Source organism: Leucoraja erinacea, chromosome 33 (genome assembly GCF_028641065.1).
Source record: "Leucoraja erinacea ecotype New England chromosome 33, Leri_hhj_1, whole genome shotgun sequence".
Taxonomy (NCBI): Eukaryota; Metazoa; Chordata; class Chondrichthyes; order Rajiformes; family Rajidae; genus Leucoraja; species Leucoraja erinaceus.
This window is the reverse complement of record NC_073409.1, coordinates 13,100,735-13,121,140: the sequence shown is the minus strand read 5'-3', so window position 1 is coordinate 13,121,140 and position 20,406 is coordinate 13,100,735. Positions and strand designations below refer to the sequence as shown.

Below are 20,406 nucleotides of genomic sequence, written 5' to 3'. Positions count from 1 at the left end.
ATATCTGGGTGTAATATCAGATTTAAATGGTAAAGAATGAAACCATTCTGACTCTGGTCTACTGAGAATCCTACAACTTAAAAAAAATAAAAAATAAATAAAATTAATGCAGTGCACCCAGCTATGAGTCTTTTAAGAGTTTTCTTTTTGGAGGATGAAAGAATGGTGACATCGTGTGTCAAGGTAGATAAATGACTCATCAACCCTTGCTATCAGGAAACATCCCAAAAGCAGAAGCGTAGAAACATCACTGAGTGCTGATAAGAGTGGGGTGGCAGAATTAAAAGGTTATTGATAGTATTACATGACCCCTCCTGCCAGGACCTTGATCTGCATTATTTTAAGAAAATGGATAAGTGCAGCAGATCTGGTAGAAATTCTGTTTTAGAAAAGTTTTGCCAATGAGCGAGAGACTCTGTACTCTCTCTCCCCATTTTCCTAGTCTCCCCACACATTCATTTCTCCTGATACCAGATGGACATTGGTAGGGTGGACGGTTATAACCATTTTTCCCCATGGTGACAATATCAAAGACCAGAGGGCATAACATTAAGGTGAGGGGAGCAAAGGTTTGTTTACACAGAGAGTGGTGGGGGCCTGGAATGTTCAACCAGGAGTGGTGGTGGAGGCAGATACAATAGTGATGTTTAAGAGGCTTTTAGATATGCACATGGTTATACAGGGAATGGAGGTATATATGAATTGTATATGTAAGCAGAAGAGATTTAATTTATCTTGGCATCAAGTTTGGCACAGACATTATGGACCAAAGGGCCTGTTTCTGTGCTATACTGTGCTATGTTCTATGGACAAGCAACTTGTTGACGGGCTAGTGACATGCTAACCAAGGACAACTAAGGAGATACCCAAGAGAAGTTTATTGCAACCCTTCTCACTCCCAAAGCACAGTGAATAACACTTGCTCCCAAGTTTGTTGGTTGTGGATTCCAGTCCTATTCAAGAGACAAACATGAACTCTAACCTGACTCTTCAGGACATAAGGAAGAATAGGAAAGGTTGTGAGGCATTTGGGCCAACCACTGTTAAATGTGACCAGCATAGATGAGGCATCTTGGTTGGCATGGACCAGTTGGGCAGAAGGGCCTGTTTCCATGCTGTATGAATCTATGACAATACCTTGAGAATGCTCTATTGCTGGCGATGCCATCTTTCGGGGGAATTGTTTGCACAGGCCCTGTCCCTTTCTAGGTGAAAATTATTTCATGGTACTAATTCAAAGAGGAACAGTTCTCTCAATTGAAACATTTTAAAACTGCAGATCTGAAATAAACCAGAAAATGCTGGAAACTCTCAGTAGGTCATGCAGCATTTTGTAGAATTGATGCAAAATGATTGACATTAACTGCTTCTCTATCTATAAATGCTGCCTGACCTTCAAGTGCTTTAGTCTTTTTTGTGAGATTTGACTCTGTGAAAGTTGCTACTGAAGTACAGTTAAACAAACTGCTGGATGAACTTGATAGGTTAGGCAGCTTCCATGATAGGGAATGGACAGACAATGCTTTTGGTCGGGACCATTCATTTCACCGAAATAACGTTTCTTTATTCACTCACCGATCAGAGTAGCTAGAGAGCAGTGAGGAACTGTTGGTGTGAATCGAATAATGATGAGATATTCATCATCAGCTAACAACTTCACTTCTACACATTCTTCAGTAACCACGTCCAGTTCTTCCAGGGTATTCGGCTTTTCTGGATCACGAATTGTACGAATAATGTCTGATAAAGAAGAGAGACACCAACTACAATGGATTACTTTTATAATACAAATGAACTGCAGATGCTGGTGTAACTCAGTGGGCCAAGCAGCATCTCTGAGGAGAAAATGGAAAGGTGACATTTCTGGTCAAGAACTTCTTCTGGATCCGAAACGCCACTTGTCTGTTTTCTCCAGAGTTGCTGCTATTTACTGAGAGTTCTTAGTATGCTCAGTAACAGCAGAGGTAGTTGTATCAAACCTTTATTTGTCATTTGTACACTGTGTTCATTAATTATTTACATGAATAGGATAAATGATTAATAAACGTTGGGGCAATTTCAGCACAAAGTCTGCATCAAACCAAATTGGCTTAATGTCCCCTGCATATTGTGGATTTCTGGAACAAAGTCATTTCAGTTCCATTCAGTTAATCAACACAATACTACTTTTTGGAGTGAGTCGTGCAATCTTCAGCATGTCTCATTGGGAGGACTGTCAGCTTTGAATATGCATCGATGCAATCTTTGTTAATGGTCAAGTAGCTGACAGGACCGTCTGCCAGAGTGTGTGGTGATAGTGGTGCATCCTGGTGGGTGAATAAACACGACTGATCTCTCAGCAGGGAGAATAAACAATGTAGAGCCATCAGTATGCCTTGCAACTAAACAACTACCAGTTGTGCAATAACACTGCTGGCATTTGCGAAATGATAGCTGGATACGACTCGTTAGATTGACTGAGGCCATTAACGTGCAACTCTTTGAAACAATGTGACTATCGGTTGGATCACATGACTTGGGGAACCATTACTCCACTGCAATCCATATCCTCTACCATTGAAACGGACAAGGTCGTTTGGTGCATGGGAACATCAACTCTGCACGTTCCCTCCAAGTTGCATGCCATCATAACTTGGTAACACATCGCCAGTCCTTCAATGCTGATGTGTCGAAATCTTGGAACACTTATGCCAACTCCAGACGGATTGCAGTGGTTCTAGAAGCTAAATCGCCCCCCACAAGCGCAATCAGGGATGGGCAATAAACTCTGATCTTGTCAGTGATGTCCAGATCCCCAAAACGAATAAATAAAATAGTTGATAGGAATATACATATTTGCCATGTACAAAGGCATCATCAAGGGTGAGGTACCATTATGCTTTCGAAAATATATTTAAAAGTGGTGTTATTCTGTCGTTTCAAACATGATCGATTGTGCCAGTTCCCAAATGCAGTGTCTATAAATGTTCCAAGTCGACCTCTTTGACCAACTTCTGCATTCGAGTGACTGATAAAGAACAAGTATCGTTCTTGTAAAAGTTGTAAAACTGTCCTATGATGAGCTGAAGTTTACGCCAACAATTTGACTGTCCACAGAACTACGACCAATTTATGCTGGGGGCATAAATCCTTACCATAGACTTCTAGCGATTTCTCTTCCATTTTTCTGATTTTCTCCGCATCTTCTTTAATTGATAGCCGCGAAAGAAAGAGGAACTTTGCCAGGGCAAAGGACGCAAGCCCAGAGACTATTTCCATCCTTCAGCCATTACGCTGCCGCAGCTGCAAGACTGCTACAAGCTAAACTTCCGGGTCTGCCAGCCCTGACACATCGAGTACAGACGCAGCTGGAGGTGTTGTGATGACAATTTTCCAAGTCCTGATGGACCATCCCAGGGTCTGTAAAGAAGTGGCTAGTGGGGCAGTTGATGCATTGATTTTTTGTTTCCAAATTTCTCTAGATTTGGATAGGAAGGATAATCTTAAGAAAGGTCGCGACCCAAACCGCCATCTATTCCTTTTCTCCAGAGATGCTGCCTGACTTGCTGAGTTACTCCAGCATTTTGTATTTTTAATCTCCAGATTTTGTATTTGCACTGGAATACCACTCCTCACTTACAGCTTTTTTGCCCCCACCACCAATATCAGTCTGAAGGGTCCCAACCCAAAACATCCCCCATCCATGGTCTCCAGAGACGCTGCCTGACCTGCTGAGTTACTCCAGCACTTTGTGTCTTTTTTTAAACACAAGAGATCCTAAGGGATCTGTATATGGTGGACAGGGAGAGAATGTTTCCTCTTGTCAGGAATCAAGGGTCACTGTTTGAATGCAAGATGTCACCCATCTAAGACAGATGAAATGGGGCTAGTCTTTTGAAATTTTAGTCAATGGTAATGCACAGGGTGTTGATGATGGGGGAAACATCTTCGAATGTTGGGAACAATAGTACAACTGAGCATGCCTCAAGAGAGCAGTATAATTGCATAGATTTTTCATCTTGTCCATGTTGGCAGGAAAAACACCCATATATGTCAATGTCATTAAGCTGGAAAGAGCGCAGAGATTTGTGCGGATTTTATCAGCACTTGCAGGCCTGTGTCATAGTTATACAGCATGGAAACCGGCCCTTTGGCCCAACTTGCCCATACTGACCAACATGCCACATTTATACTAGTCCCACCTAATGGTCATACTGCACTGAGCTATAGGGAGAGGCTGGGCACACTAGGACACAGGGTGATCAAGGAAACTTAAGAGGAACCTGAGGGGCATCTTTTTTCACATAGAGGGTGGGTATATCCAATGAGTTGTCAGAGGAGGTAGTTGAGGCAGAAATTAAAACAAAACTTGGAAGACCTTTGGACTGGTACATGGATGAGAAAGGTTTGGAGGGATATGGGGCAGGCGGGACTGGCGTGGATGGGACCTCTTGGTCGGCAAAGGCAAGAGGCCGAAGGGCCTTTTTCCGTGTGATTGACTGAAGGAAGCGGTTATGGATTGTGTTGAGCCAAACTTCCTTTAAGGCAGCTCATTCCCGCCCATTGTAAATTATACTGAATCAGTCTGGCCTTTGCCATTGATGCCGAAGGTGTCGGTCAGTGATACCGAGGATTGACTGAGTGGGGAACCGCCAGCAGGCACAGTAGTGATGAGTGGACAAAACATGGTGGGAGATATGACATTGGCAACAGTGCCATTGATGTTCTGTTCGTTTCCTCTGGGTGCTCTGGTTTCCTCCTAATCCCAAAGACTAGTGGGTTTGTAGGTTAGTTTGAAACTGTAAAATTGATCCGAGTGTGGAGGCTGCAGATGCAAATGTGGCATAATATGGAACTGGTGTGAATGGTGATCAATGGTTGGCATGGATATGGTGGGCCGAAGGACTTGTATCCAAACTGTATCTCTAAACTAAGCGGTGAGTGCAGGATTATGAGCTACAAAGTAATCTGGGTGAAGGGGGGTTGTCCCAGTATATGATTCACAAAAAGACTAGTAAGGCTTTATTCTTTCGCTCCCATCTAGTATCAGTACAGGCAAGAATTTTAACCATTGCACGGTTAATGAATGATGCATTGGACAAATATTTGAAGGTACAACATTTGCAGGTCTTTGAGAAAATATTAGGTAACTCATTCATGAAACGCGCATGAACGCGATGGACAGAACGCCTTCTGTTGGGATATCCATGATTCTTGTTATGTGTTATCGATTGCTTCTGCCTGACATTGCTGTCGACTCAACCAAGCTTGATGTTGTTCATCCCGCCCCTTGCTCACTGATTGGCCGAGTGACGGAGCGTACCCCCAACTCCATGCAGGTGATAGGTTAACGTGGCTGTCAGTCAGCCACACTGGCATCAGGTTAGGTTGTGGCGGCAGTTGGTCCCGGGCCTCCGGTAAACAGTCGGGCCCCGGGCCGCGCCGCGCCATGGAGACGGGAGCCAAGGTCCAGGAGGTGCTGCTGGACGCCTCGCCCGAGTGGAGGGACGCCAAGGGCCTGTCGCGGCCCAGAGCTGTGGGCTGTTGCCGGGCGCTGTGCGGACTGTGGCGGCCGGGCGAGGGGCAGAGCAGCGGCCTGTGCTTCACCGCCTTGTGCAAGGACGCCGGCCGCTTCTGCCGGAGGACGGTGGCTGCTGCGGGCGGGGAGTTTACCGAGTGAGTCGGTGGGTGGGGCAGCACTAGGCCCGAGGGCGTCACGTGGCCACAGAACTCGGCATTCTGGGAGTTGTAGTCCCGGGGGCGAAATCACCAGTCACGTGACCTCTCCCACTCAATGAACTCATGGTCTGGCTCTATGAATGAGACTTGATTATCACATGTGACCTGGCACAGTGAGATTCTTTGTTTTGCAGACACAAGTATGCAAAGAGTCGCCACATATAGGGCCCCCGACAAAGTTATAAAGTAGACCCAATGGTACCCCCTTGTTCTCGATGACCCCCAACTCCAGCACCCTCTTTGTTCTCAACGGTGTGTCAGTCGCTCATTCGGGCCCGTCTTCCTCTGGCAATCACGCGGACTCTCGTGACCTCCGGCACTCACCGCCTGTCCTTGACCTGAGTGGTTCTGTGCCATCAATCCACATGCTTGTCACCCCCCCCTTGGACACCTCTGACTCTCAAAAATGCATCAACCACCTGTAACATTAACACTCCACAGGTATCAAGAGAGTCAGACCCTCCAGCATCTTCTGCCTGTTCATGGAAACCTTGTGCTGTACAATTGGGGGATTGCAGTTTGCTAAATTAATTACTGTTTTACAATGATTGTTCAATGTATACACCCAAATAGAACTTAGAGCAGCATATGAACAGGCCCCATTGCCACAATACAATGCCAAGTTAAACTAATCTGCTCTGCCTGCACATAATCCATATCCCTTCATTCTGTTCATATCCATCTAAAAGCCACGTAATTGCAACTTGCAACTGTCACATCTGCATGTTCGAGCCCCCTTCACATCCTGTGCAGCTATCTCCTTTAATCGTTCTCCCTCATGCCCTTTAGTCTAGGCTTCCACCTATTGTATGCCTCACACAATGTTATATGTTTCTGTGAGGTCTCTCCTCAACCTCCAAGACTCCAGAGGAAGCAATCCAACCTCTCCTATAGCTAGTACCTTCTGATCAGTATTCTGGTAAACCTTGTCTGCACCCTCCACATCCTTCCTTAATGAGGTGACCAAAACTGCACATAATACTCCAAATGCAGCTGAACCTAAAAAAAGTTTTTTAAAGCTGTATTGTGGCATCCTGACTCTTCTAATCAATGCCTGGCCCGATTATGGCAAGCATACCATATGCTTCCTTTCAATATAAACCATCACAATCCAGATAATAGAATCATAGTCGTACAGCAGTGAAAAGGGTCCATGGCCCAACCTCTCATGTTCATCATATGCTCATCTAAGCTAGTCTACTTTACGAGAGGAAGGGTCTCAACCTAAAAATCAATTGTTCATTTCCCACTGTGAATGCTGCTTGACACCATGTGTTCCACCAGCAGTTTGTTTTATGCTCTAGATTCTAACGTGCAGTCTGCAGTGACACCAAAATAATTTCTCTTGGTTATTTCTCGTCCACTATTTCGTCCTATCTGACCCCATTTAGGTCACTGTTCACAGTCCTTTCTCCCCAACAGCTCTGCACCTGGCTATTTTGCTCATCTCTAAGGTTTCTTGTGAGGTTTCATTACTGTTTAAGGGCAAGATGTGAGCGCATCTTGTTAGATTAAAAAAAAATTACATAGAGAGAATGCTTAGAATGTCAGCTGTTTTATGGTTTTGCAATTGTGATAAATTGAATCAGTACAACAGCGCAGAACAAGCTTATAGTATATATTTTTGCATGCACGTAACTCCTGTGCCATTATCTTTTATTTAAATGTATTACAAATAAACATCATAAACTAGCTGAAGCAGAATGCAGGCTATCCTTGGGTTAAGAACATTAAAATATTGACACCCTTGCCAATGAACGAGCTCCCACAATGTATTAAACTCAAAAGTCCTACATTCTACTTTTGTTTGTTCCAGCAGCAGTAGTTTCTTCTCTCTCCAGTGTTTGTAATTGTTCTTTCTTATATTAAAACTTGATTTTGATTGTAGTAATTAAGTATAGAAATAGCTTCCATTCAGCTAATCATGCCCTAATGAGGTGCTAACCGATGAGACTGCTTGAAATATTGTGAAACCTTGTGTCTATCGCTGACATAGCCTAAATGCTGCAATAAGTCTCTGCTCAACTATTGCCAGTTTCCTGGTACGAATGGCTGTCTGGTGTAACCACAGATGGTGTAAGCATTAGGGATTTGATGTGTTTCTGCTCCTCTAGCTGATGTATTTTCTCTGCCTGCGATATTTATGTTTGGCAGCTTTGTTTGGGAAACAACGGAGAATTTGCAGACTTCGCCCAACAGGGGACGTCTTCTTGCTCTGACTAACCGCAACGATTTGGGGATCTATGAGTACTGTGTCCAGGATGGCATCTGTGATGTTACCAACACTCACAGCTGTAGTGAGGAGGCACTGCAGAAACTGGTGGAAAACAAAAACCTGAGTGAGTGATACGACTGTGTTTGTTAAAGAAAATCGCATTGATCAAAATAGCATTAGGAGGTGGTTGTGTGCCATGATATGCAGGAATGTTGCTACGTAAATATGTTTTCCAATAATAGAAAGGTTGATAACCAGAGAACATAGTTGCAGTGGGAGAATAACCTTTGACCACAAGTCCAATAGGCAGTAGTCGGCTCAGAATATCCTGGAGGCTCTGCTGGAGAAAGAGTTGGTGGTTCCCTGAACACATTGTCAAAATCATTTGGTAAAACATCCTCGTTCTGCACTTTATCCAGCTTAATTGCCTATTTTCTACAGCTGGGTGATCAAAACTGAACACAACACTCCAAGTGTGGCCTCACCAATATCCTGTACAAATGTAACATAACGTTCCAACATCTATATTCAATTCCCTGACTAATGAAGGCAAGTGTGCCAAAAATCTTCTTCACCATTGTATGTACCTGTGATGCTACTTCAGGAAACTATGTGCTTGGCCTCTACAACATTCCCCAGGGCTTTACCATACAGTGTAAAGGTTCTGTCCTCATTTAACTTCCCAAAATGCAACCCCTCACACATATCTGAATTAAACTCAATTTGCCTTTCCTCAGCCCACTTGCCCAGCTGATCAAAATTTTGACAATCATTCAATTATACCACGTATTTTAATGTCGTCTGCAAATTTACTAACTATGCCTTGTACATTCTCATCCTAATCGTTGATATAGATGACAAACCGCAATGGACTCATCACTGATCCTTGAGGCACACCACTCGTCACAGGCCTCCAGTCAACCACTAACAACCATCCACCGTCATCACCAACTGCTTCCGTCCATTAAGCCAAGTTTGCATGTAGTTCGCTTGCTTTCCCTGAATCCCATAAGATCTAAACTTCCAGAGCAGCCTACCATACGGAACCTAAGGTCTTGCTGAATTCCATATAGTCTCTATGCCCTTGCACTCATCAACTTTCTTGTTTACTTCTTCAACAATCTCAATCAAATTCGTGAGACGATCTCACATGCACAAAACCATCCTGACTATCCACCATCAACTCCTGTCTTTCCAAATTCATTTATATTTTCAAAATCTTCTCCAGTAACTTTCCTACCCCAGGTATTGGATTTCTTTGCAGATCTTCTTAAAATAGAGGTACAACATTAGCCACGCTTCAGTCTTCTGGCATCTCACTCATGTCTAACAATGATTCATATATCTCAGCCAGGATTCCTGCAATTCTCTAACTTCTCATAGTGTCCTTGGATTAATCTGATCAGGCCCGTGAGATTTACCAACATTCATAGTTCTGGAGAAGACCCGTCTTTTGTCTCGTAACCATTCCTCAATCCAAGTTAATATCTCACTCCCAGTCTCATGAGTCTTGCATGTTGTGCGACAAGCTCTTCTACAACACCGTATTGAATTCCTCTAAAACTCCCTAAAATCTATTCTACCAGATAGATTCTCAAAACAACGCTTTATTTTATTTAACTAGTGTTAAATCAACATATCCTTAACAATGGATTCTAGCATTTTTTGTCGCAGATGTGCTAATTAGCTTTCAATTCTCTCTTACAGTTTCTTGGAAAATAGGTGTTGGTTTAATCGAGCATTTCTAATCAGTTTTAAGATTTCTCTTTTTTTTGCCGTAGTCTTAGTGACCTTGCATACAAACATAAATTTGAATTAAAACATTTTGCAAGTTCTTCAGATGCGTACAAACTAAAATGGTTTTGATTTACAGGTCTACAATCAAACTTCACTATGAAGATTCTATCGTTTAAAAATAGCACATCCTTCATACTGCTCAATAATTGCACCTTGCTTCACCTGTATTGGTTGGAAGGCGCTTCTGAAGCAGATATATTCGATGGCTTTAAACTTTGTCTGTCTCCTGAGGCCTCTGGGAGAATAACGGATGGACAGATTTGCCAGGAAATGCTTTTCCTATTGGACAGCACAGGCTGGATTTGTATCCTTTGTAGTTTTGAACAACTTAATGCAAAGCACTGGACAAACTAAAGCCGATCTGCTTTGAGTCTTTAATATATGAGCTGCAAGTCCTCTTTCACTATAGAGAAGGAGTACTCTTGGAGCGGAAATGTAATCAGTCATCTTGGATCATACTGGATGATGTACAGACAAAGAGAAATTGTTGAAAATGCATTTGGGATTTCAGTGTTGGTAAATCTAACAAGGTGATTTAAAAAAAAAAAAAAAAATTCAAAAATTTAATTATCCATTTTTCAATTGCACTCACCGGCTTCAGCGCATCAATGGCTTTATTGGTATTTACTTTCACTGGTATTCATTGAATGGGGTTTTTAGCTTGGTTATAGATTCCAACAGAGTGGGAGTAGTGTGCTTTCAGTTGAAATGAAACGGTCAGTGAAAGATTTCTATTTATCGTCAGAACACTCAGATGCAATGGGTCTTGAGTATTGCTGCTTTCACCCCAGTGTTTAGATGCATTTAATAAAATATCTATATTTTTTTTAATTAAGGCTATAATTTGGTTTTAATTAGATTGTAATTAAATGTGTAATCGGGCAGGAGGTCCAGAAGCTTTAAGTTTGGGCAGCACGGTGGCATAGCGGTAGAGTTGCTACCTTACAGTGCCAGAGACCTGGGTTCGACCCTGGCTCTGGGTGCTATCTGTAAACAGTTGGTACATTCTCCCCGTGACCTCGTGGGAATGGGGGTTTCCTCCCACATTCCGGAGATGTATAGGTTTGTAAATTAATTGGCTTTGTAAAAATTGTAAATTGTCCCTAGTGTGTGTTGGATACTGCTACTATATGGGGAATCTCTGGTCGGCACGGACTCGGTGGGCCAAAGGGCCTGTTACCGCATCATATCTCTAAACTAAATTAAACTAAACTAAAAGGTTACATCCCACCAGGCTCAGTAACATCTACTTTCCTATGTGCCTGTGATGCTGCTGTAAGCAAGATATTGTACCTGTACCTCACCGTATTTTTAGTAATGACCTGTAAACTTGACTTGTCTTGGTTTGCTAAAAGGAATTTGAATGGCAGAGTTGAAAGAACAGCATATCACAGTACATCTTTATGCACATTAATTTTGAAAAAATTGTCTGTTGATTGTTAGTTTAAAAAGATTAATTGCCATTCTCCAAACTTAATTTCTGACGGTTTATTTTTCTCCATAGCTCGAATAGCGACATTTTTTTTCGCCTTGAAGAAAGGCTTGATGACGTTCACCGAGGAACCGGTCCGTCGCCGATGGGGCAGATGGTGAGGGCACCTACTCGGTGTACTGTGGATGATAGTTTCAAGTTTGCTTATATTTACCTTTCGGGAATCTTGCTTCACCTCTGCCCAACATTACTTTTTTGACTTGGGAGAGTTAATTATAGAATGAGGATCTCATTGCCTACGCTGCTGCCTTATGTTTAGCTTATCACTTGGAGGAAATAGACCTAAAAACAGATTTTCGTATGAACATTTGAAAGACAGACGAGGCAGCTAATTCGCCAAGCATGAAAGGCAATGGAACCTACTCATAGATGCACTAAAGTAGCAGGAAAGGAAAACAGGAAAAGCTTTATCAAGCATTATTTTGCTCCTCTTTGCTAATCAACTGATATATAAAGTATAACCATACTTTGTGTTTTATGATCTTTGAGTGGCAGAGCTGCCTTGGTTATCTTGTAATTGTAAAACAAAACATGTTCTGCTCAGAATATTGAAATCTGATTCATACACACACCTATGAATATTATATAGGTAAAAGCTAAGCTGCAAAGGCAGCAATCCTGCACAAATTAACAGCTGTGCTTTGAATTTGCAGCGGATCTATGTGGCACTTGTCCAGATCAGTTTTGTTATTCTGGCAACTGAGTGGCTTGTGAGGTGTGAAGTCTTTCACATGGGATTGGAGGTATGTGTCGGCCAAACCCATGAGAGTCATGAAAGCCGTGCTTTCTTTCAGTGAACCAGCTGGATTTTTTCAACTGAGATTTTTATGCTAATATTTTGGGTGCTGGCCCAAAACATCCCGATTTACTGGATCCAAACACAGATTTGCCAGATTGAAGCCAATGCTGAGTTTAGTACCTGTTTATCCATTGTTATAAAATTCCTTAATATTATGCTTTTTCAGATATTTATGATACTGTAGATGGCAAACAGCTTGGGAACGTTAATCTTGCACTCTGCCAGATGGGAGTGTGCGAAGATACTCATGATGCCTGTGACTTAACCTGTCTGACCAGACTTGGGTTATCGCCTGACTTGGATGTTGCTGTGGCTGTGAACTGCTTTAACCATGCTATTTGTGTCAGCTTGAATAATTTTTTCAGGTATATTAGTTTTTATATTTTTACTATCAAGGTAGAAATCATCAGAATATCCACCACTATTCATCAAGTTGCTTCACAAAATAATAGAATGTGAGAAATATATCACACGAGAAGATACTTCAATTCTATCCTCTGTAAATACTGCTTCTGGCATCATAACATGATTCCTTTCACTCCTGTCTATTAGTGCCCCATGTCAACTGATGCCTGTTTTTTTTTTCATCTGGAGCTAAATGTTGACTTTAGTAGGACTCTTCACTTGACACTACTGGAATGCTTCACTTGACACTTTTGCCCCTTGGGTATTAGACTCCAAATGGAAGTTTGAGTCTGGCAAGTCACAGGTAGATGGGGATTTGATTGACAGATGGGTGGACAAAGACTAGAGATGTAAAGGAGATAAAACGCACGTCAGGTAAGGAGAGGTTCTCGGATGTGCTAGAATGGAATGCCTCAACAGATGTGATGGAGATGGAGAAATTGCAAGGGATAGATGGTATCCTTGCAAGAGGCAAGAATGAGGAGGTGTAGTCAAAATAACTGGGAGTCAGTGGGTTTGCAGTAGATTGTAATCTGTTGTGCTTTACATTATAATTACAGTAGCCATTGTGCGCTTTTACAGAGATGAAATAATGCATGACAATTTTGAAATCACATTGACTGAGGATCATATTAAAGGTTCACTGGTGATTAAAACGATAGTTTAAAGATCTTCTACTTTAGTGGAGGTTCATTAAAAATTGAGGATATATTTATATGTGAAATATCATGTTGTGTTATTCTTCTTACAGAGAACATCCTGATGACTTGCTGTGCACCAGTAAAGGTTCTAATAATGACTCTTTGAGAGCTCCCACTGGCTTCGATGAGGATGACCTTACTAGTTCTGTTTATAGTGAAAAAGTGCTCAATTTACCATTTCAACCGGATAGGTAAGGTTGGAAACTCAGAGCTGATTGCACTTTAATTTATTTCAAGTGAAATGAGTTAGGAATTACAAATATTATAAATGTTTATTTTGAAATAATGGGACAAGATCCAAAGGGAGATTTAGATGTTTTTATGCTGCCCTTTATAACCTGAAAGGTATTGCTTGAAAGGCAGAAGGAAGCAAATTAATTAAGAACTTTCAAAAGAAACAGAGAGGCACCGTGTCGCAACGGTAGAGTTGCTGCCTTACAGCACCAGAGACCCGGGTTCGATCCTGACTACAGGTGCTGTCTGTACGGAGTCTGTACGTTCTCCCTGTGACCCCGTGGGTTTCCTTCGGGTGCTTTGGTTTCCTCCCCACACTCTAAAGACGTACAGGTTTGTAGGTTGATTGGCTTCTGTAATTTGTCCCTAGTATGTAGGATGTTGCTTATGTACGGGGTAATCGCTGGTTGGCAGGGAATTGTTGGGCCGAATAGCCTGTTTCTGCACTGTATCTCTAAGGTCCAAAAGTAAAGTATACAGAAGAAATTTGTAAGGCCTTGTGCAAAGAGCTGGAGAGTGGGCTGATGCTAAGCTTCATCAAATGTTTAGAGCATATACAATGAATTGAATGGTCTTCTCTGTGCTCTATGGTTTTATATTGCACATTTGTTCCTAACGTATTTTAATATGTAGGTTCAATAGCTGATTAACATGTTACAACAATACAAAGTTTATTATATGCATCTGTGAATTTATAGTTGTAAGTAAATTAAATAATTTATGTTTGACTAAGATCCTGGGCAGCCCGATTGCGAGCTTTCTACAATAAGACTAAAGTCTCATTGGCAGAAGAATTCCTGACAAGATCATCCACTCCCTGGTATCATGATGTGTCCAGTTCCAATTCAAATATTGCACCCTGTCACATCCGTTCTCATAAACCTAACACTTTTGGACAGATGGAGGACCTAAACAGTCAAGAAAGTAAATGGCACAGAGTCTTGCACCTGCGGGGACTCAAGGAATCCATGATTATAGAGACCGTATCTGTTTCGGAATTCAGTGTTTTACTCACCCTTGTTGCTCCCGACTCTGGAGCGTTGACCATCGCATTCTGGGACTTACAAACCGAAGAAGTGACGTACCATCACATTGATGGCCATTCCTTGCCAGTGGAAGGAGACGGCAAGGATGAATTATGTCTGTTTCTCACAGGTAAGCGTTTGATATTTTTAAATATATATTTATGCAGTTTAAAAAAAAAATCACTTCTATCATATACTTTTCCAAGCAATTCGTGTTAATTCACTATTTTGAGATGTCTTCCTTGCTGGCCGAATGCAGCTCCTGTTCCATGCCAGCAGTGTTCTATTGACCACTATGAGAAGAATGAGATTGATGCTGCTTTTCCCCCAGCAGCGTGTCTTGGTATGAGGTTGGTTGGCTGTGAAGTGGTTGCAAAGTAGATAGTAATATTAATTCTCCACCAAGGCAGCTCCCTAGATGGAACGTGCAGCAGACAGCTGGAATTTCAATTTAACATCATTAGCTGAAGGACGTTTAATCTTTCAAATCCTCATTCCCATTAAGGGTCATACTGACACGAGTAGTATATCAGTGTTTCAGTATACACCGCAGTCCTACTTGCTGGATCTATGTGCAGGAAACTGAATAATTAACAATGAGAACAGGCTAGCTGTGAATTGTGTATTGCATGGACCAGGACATGAAATGTGTTCTCTCTGATTTGAGCCGAGAACAAAGTTGTGCAGAGATTATTTGGGATAAATGCATGCCCATTTAACCCATCTCATCATGGCATAGCACTGAAAGGAAATCACTTAGCATGTCGTGCTTGGACAGGCACCTTGAATGAATTAGGACCAGAGGCCATAGCCTCTGAATAAAAGGATGTACCTTTAGAAAGGAGATGAGGAGGAATTTCTTTAGTCAGTGGGTGGTGAATCTGTGGAATTCATTGCCACAGACGGCTGTGGAGGCCAAGTCAATGGATATTTTTAAGTTGGAGATTGACAAATCCTTGATTAGTAAGGGTATTAGGGGTTATGAAGAGAAGGCAGGAGAATGGGGTTGAGAGGGAAAGATAGATTAGCCATGATGGAATGGTGGAGTAGATTTGATGGGCCAAATGGCCTAATTCTTCTCCTATCCCATTCATCCCACTCCCAGCCCTTCTAATGTTCTGAAACTGGGTTCTAAAGGGGTAGAGTGATCATAAACCATTTGTCTACAAAACAGAAAATCACAAGCACTTTGCTCTTACAGTTATGATTATGAACACCTGGCTTGTGTACAACCCATTCATACAACCAAGTGTTTTGCAGCCCGGTGGGATGGATTTGGCGGCTTGACTTTCCAAATACCACATGGAAACAGGCCCTTCAGCCCACTAAGTCCATGCTGATCAGTGATCATCCCGTACATTAGCACTGTCTTGCAGACTAGAATTTACAATTAAGACAGAAGCCAATTAACCTACAAACCTGTACGTCTTTGGAGTGTGGGAGAAAACTGGAGCACCCAGAGAAAACCCACACTGCCATGCGGACAGCACCCTTAGTCAGGATCGAACTCTGGCCTCTGGCGATGTAAGGCAGCAAATCTACCACTGCGCCACTGTGCCGCCCTATTGCTGGGCTGCAGCTGTGCATGAACCCAGTTTGCAGCAATATCTGGCTTAAATCCGAGTTGAATGCTGTGGTCTAACTTTTTCGTTATGTCAGTCTTCAGGAATGGAACTCTGCCGTAACCTAGGGAGGACCTGTAATCCCAAAAGCCCCAATTGTTTAAAAGCTGCTATGGTAACACTCAAGTACTCCAATGAGTGAGAGCTGCATAATTTCAAAAGGAATGGTTCCTAAATGGAATTGACAGAATAGTGATTGCATTCAACATATATCTTCATTAACTGTTTTGCCTCTCACTTGTACTCTGTCCTCCCTACCCCCTCCTTTTGGTGTGCTGAGCGATTAATTCACAGGAACTGTCGTCATTTTTAATATCTGCATCTTGACAGTTATTTGCCTAAAGTGCACCAATGTGTCCATTCAGCAGGATAGCTGTTATGCACCAATTTCCTAGATCTTGAGGTCAACTACCCCCGAACTGTTGCCTTCCCAACTGAGTTCCCGTATTGCCAGACTAACTGCAAATCCATCAGCACCTTCCTGAAAGTTGTGATGCAGACTGCCCAGCGTCAAATTAGTCATTTGGGAAGTTTACTAAGTTTTCCATTTGGGAAGTGAAATGCCATAAAATGACTAAAATAAGCTTCAAAGCCTTCATTAATTTTAATACAAACATTCACTTTTGTATTTCAAATCTAATTTGTTTAGACGCTGGCCTTTCCATGGTGGTGTTTGGTTTCTCACAAGAAGACCTCTTGAATCGTTTAATGATTTATGGGAAAGCAGGCATCGTTGACTCATTGTGCCATCTCAATAATTGGAATCGGTGTTCAATTCCCATTCATGCATTAGAGGTAAGGGGAGACTGAAGGCTTCCAATTTAAAAGCATGTGTCAGTAATATTCTAATGGAAATGTTGGGTAAACATGCATGTCGATCTAATAATAGCTTGCATGTATATACTATAGTACCTATTAAAGTAACAAAATGGTGCTCTGAAGAAATTACCAGATTGCAATACTGCCAATCCAGGAGCAAATATGAATCTGTAAGAAAAGTAAGATGAGTAACAGAATAGGATAAAGGAAGGAAGGTTTTGGATGAGTTCAGTTTTATGCACAATATTGTAATCATTAATGTGCAGAAGTTGAAGGAAATGTTGAACCACTTCACTTGCCATGGATGCTCCTGATTCCCTGATAAGTTTCCCTGATTTAAAATTCCTTTTGTGTATAATTTTGCCCCGACAATGTAAATGAGTAAAGAACAACTCAACTGCTCTTCCTAATTTACTTGAAATTTGTCTGATGATTTCCTTACTTATAACAAAATCACAATTGGTTTTCTTTATGATATATATGGTAGGATCATTGGATTGACAATCGAGAGACTTGGATTGACAATCGAGAGACGAGAATTGTAATCACTTCATTATGGCTCTGGAATTTGAGTTTAATAAATAAGCTGGATTTTATTATAAAGGTGGTCATTAGAAGTGCAAACTCTCAGACTGTCATAAAACCCCCATCTGGTTCATCAGTGCCCTTCAGTCTGGCTTGTATGTGACTTCAGACCCACAACAGTGTGGTGGACTCTGAAAGGGCCAACAATCCCTCTCTTCACCAGCTATTACTTTGCTAGTAATGCCCGCATTCTGAAAGTGAAATAAATAATTATCGCTCCCGTTGCCGTTGCTTGAAGCATCTTATGTTGAAAGAATTAGGTATGAAAACTGAGCGCTTTGTTAACTGCCACATCTGCCAACGCTGCTTAATTTTTTTTATTACATTTCTGGATTTTCATGAAACTTGCTGAGTGATGTGCTGATTTATTTCCATTACACAGTTTTACACAAAACTAATTGCATACCTTCCTCTCAAAGTTCTCTGTGTTGATCACAACTTTTCAAGTTGGGAATTGACAAGTGTAGCGCTGTGGTTATTAATTGTCTTTCTAAAATATTTTTCCCCGACATCAAATTGTCTGGAAACAGTAGAACACGTTGTAACTGAGCCAAAAAAAACAAAGTCATAAATCCCCTTGGAAATATTTATCTAACCTGCATGGTGACATTAATGTGTTTGGTTTGGTAAAGTTCTCCCATGTTCGGAGGAACTCCATCTACTTTACAACAGTGGGGGGGCTGTAGTCACTGTGCTGAGCCATTTATTATGACCTTTAATCTCCAGTTTCAGGAAGGAATATGATATCTGCATACCCACTATGTCTTAGCAGCCATGGTTTCGAGTTTCTTTCTTATACTATTAGATTTCTGCACCATCTGGAAAAGAAAAGATTTCAGCAGAACATATTTGGACAAACATTTTAAATGTTAACAATAATCTCCTTGTCCTGGCTTACTGTAGATTGTGAGCTTCTCTGATATTGGCTTGATTTAGTGCTGCAGGAATGTCATCATAGTGGGCCATGCAGCTACTAAACCGGAACAGTGCAGTGTTGGGGTTGGAGGGGTGGTGGAAAATATATTGAAGAAGAGCATTTTTACATTAAATATTAATGTCTCTTGACACTGTTTAATTTTATTTTGTATTCCCAGTGCAATTAACGTAAGTACCTGAAATTTGTGAGTGTCTTAATAGGTAAATTAATCTTGCAATTTGAAAAGTCTGGTCTGGGGACATTTGTTCTTCCTGCACAGCCAATAGAGTAATGAATGTGTGGTGGAATTTGTGAAGCCTATCTCCTATGTCTAACTCTTAATAATCCCCATTGCTTAAAGATTAGTAGATGTTCAACAGCTATAATTCTCGCTCCAATAGGAGAAAAAGAGGTGAGATTGAGGATTGTGATTAGTATAATTTCTACATGAAGAAGGAAAGAGGCCCCAGTACTTTGTTTCTTTTTTTTGTATGCTGCATGATCTGCTGAGTTACTCCAGCACTTTCCCACTTTCAACAGCCTGTTTTTGTAAACTAGCACTTGCAGTTCCTTGTTTCTACATGAACAGCTTGTCCATCTTGCTAAAATTCCAGCATAGTCACAAAATATTGACCAACAGTGATCAGCAAAGACTTTTATGAGTAACATTAATATAGAACACAGCAGCCAATCAATATCATGGGAGATAGAGAAAGTACAAAAGATAATTGTTCAGGTCCTACATTTGAAAGAGACATTTGAGTTTTATTTGACTGTTTGCAAGCTTAGTTTATGAACATAATACATAGGATATAGAAGCAGGCCATTTGGCACCAAGTCTTCCCTGCTATCATCAATATCATGGCTAATGTTTTTTCTCAGCATAATTTTCCTGCCCCATTACCTTTGATTTCCTTAATATCCAGAAAACCTGATTTCTCTGAATAAATTCAATATCTGACATTCCAGATTACTGTATTCCAAAGATTCACTAGGCTTTGTATGAAGGAATTTTTCCTAATCTGTGTTATAACTGGCTTCCTTGTAATTCTGAGACTGATCCCTGATTTTAGATTCTTCAGTCAAGGGAAATATCATCCCTGCATCAGCCCTGATGAACCCTGTAAAAGTTTAATAAATTACAATGAGCTGTCTCATTCTTCTTAATTCCAGGGAATGTAATCTCTCCTCATAGAGCCAATCCACTATCCCAGCACCCTCTCTATGAAGGTATATCCCGTATATAAGGTCCTGAAGGTATAAATCTGTATAAATGTCTCCATGTGTGGTCTCCCAAAGCTCTATTTAATTGCAGTAAGGCATCTTCACTGAAGTACACAAACCCTCTTGCAATAGAGCCAACATACCATATACCTTCCCGACTACTTGCCTGCTCCTGCATGTTGGCTTTCACTGCCTTTTGTACAATTCTAAATCCCTTTGAACACCATCAATGCTCATTCTTTCACCACTACAAATATTAGCTTTGGGCACCAGAGTGGATAACCTCATTTATTATTTCAGTTATTTTAGATCTGTTATGTTGTTGTCTGGTCACTTAGTTTGTCTACTTCCCCTCAAAGTCTTTTTGCATTTTCCTCTCTCCTCGCAATCCTACCTAGTTCTGTATCATCGACAAATATGGAACTATGACTCGAAGTGCTCGAAGGCAAATCAGTGATGTACGTTATCAACAGCTGGGGTGCCAGCATCTATCCCGGAGGTGCCAGTTGTCATAGCCTGAAAATAACAAATGTATTCCCATTATTTACTTTTTGTTTAATGACTGTTTCTCAGTCTATGTCAGTGTGTTACTCTATATACCCTACCCTTGCTACCCTTGTTGATCAATGTCCTGTTAGACTTTTCCAAAAGCTACCTGAAAATCTAAAACCTCTGCTTCCTCCTTCCCTATTGAACCAGTCAGATCCTTCAAAGAAGTTCAGTAGATTTGTCAAATTAACTTTCCTTTCATATATCTATGCTAATACTGCTCAATTCTATTATTCTTTTTACAGTGTTTTGTTATCAGTACTTGGCCTCTGACTTTCTGTGCCTTGATGATCCAAGTTCTCCTC

The 20,406-nt window shown here is 41.3% G+C and overlaps 2 protein-coding genes across 3 annotated transcripts in view; one reads left to right on the top strand and one right to left on the bottom strand.

Moving 5' to 3' along the window:
• Positions 1-20,406, bottom strand: part of ciao2a (cytosolic iron-sulfur assembly component 2A) — a 30,738-nt gene that overhangs the window by 8,112 nt on the left and 2,220 nt on the right. The window contains exons 2-3 of the mRNA XM_055661386.1: positions 3,135-3,293; positions 1,576-1,740 (exon numbers count right to left, since the gene is read on the bottom strand). Of these exons, the coding sequence (XP_055517361.1) occupies positions 1,576-1,740; positions 3,135-3,258 (289 nt within the window). The 5' untranslated portion in view covers positions 3,259-3,293. The remainder of the gene's footprint in view (positions 1-1,575; positions 1,741-3,134; positions 3,294-20,406) is intronic.
• spg11 (SPG11 vesicle trafficking associated, spatacsin) overlaps positions 5,186-20,406 on the top strand; it is a 101,922-nt gene continuing 86,701 nt past the window's right edge. For both annotated transcript variants that reach the window (XM_055661384.1, XM_055661383.1), the window contains exons 1-7: positions 5,186-5,655; positions 7,873-8,057; positions 9,807-10,034; positions 12,188-12,386; positions 13,178-13,318; positions 14,095-14,516; positions 16,658-16,803. In XM_055661384.1, the coding sequence (XP_055517359.1) occupies positions 5,429-5,655; positions 7,873-8,057; positions 9,807-10,034; positions 12,188-12,386; positions 13,178-13,318; positions 14,095-14,516; positions 16,658-16,803 (1,548 nt within the window). In that variant the 5' untranslated portion in view covers positions 5,186-5,428. The remainder of the gene's footprint in view (positions 5,656-7,872; positions 8,058-9,806; positions 10,035-12,187; positions 12,387-13,177; positions 13,319-14,094; positions 14,517-16,657; positions 16,804-20,406) is intronic.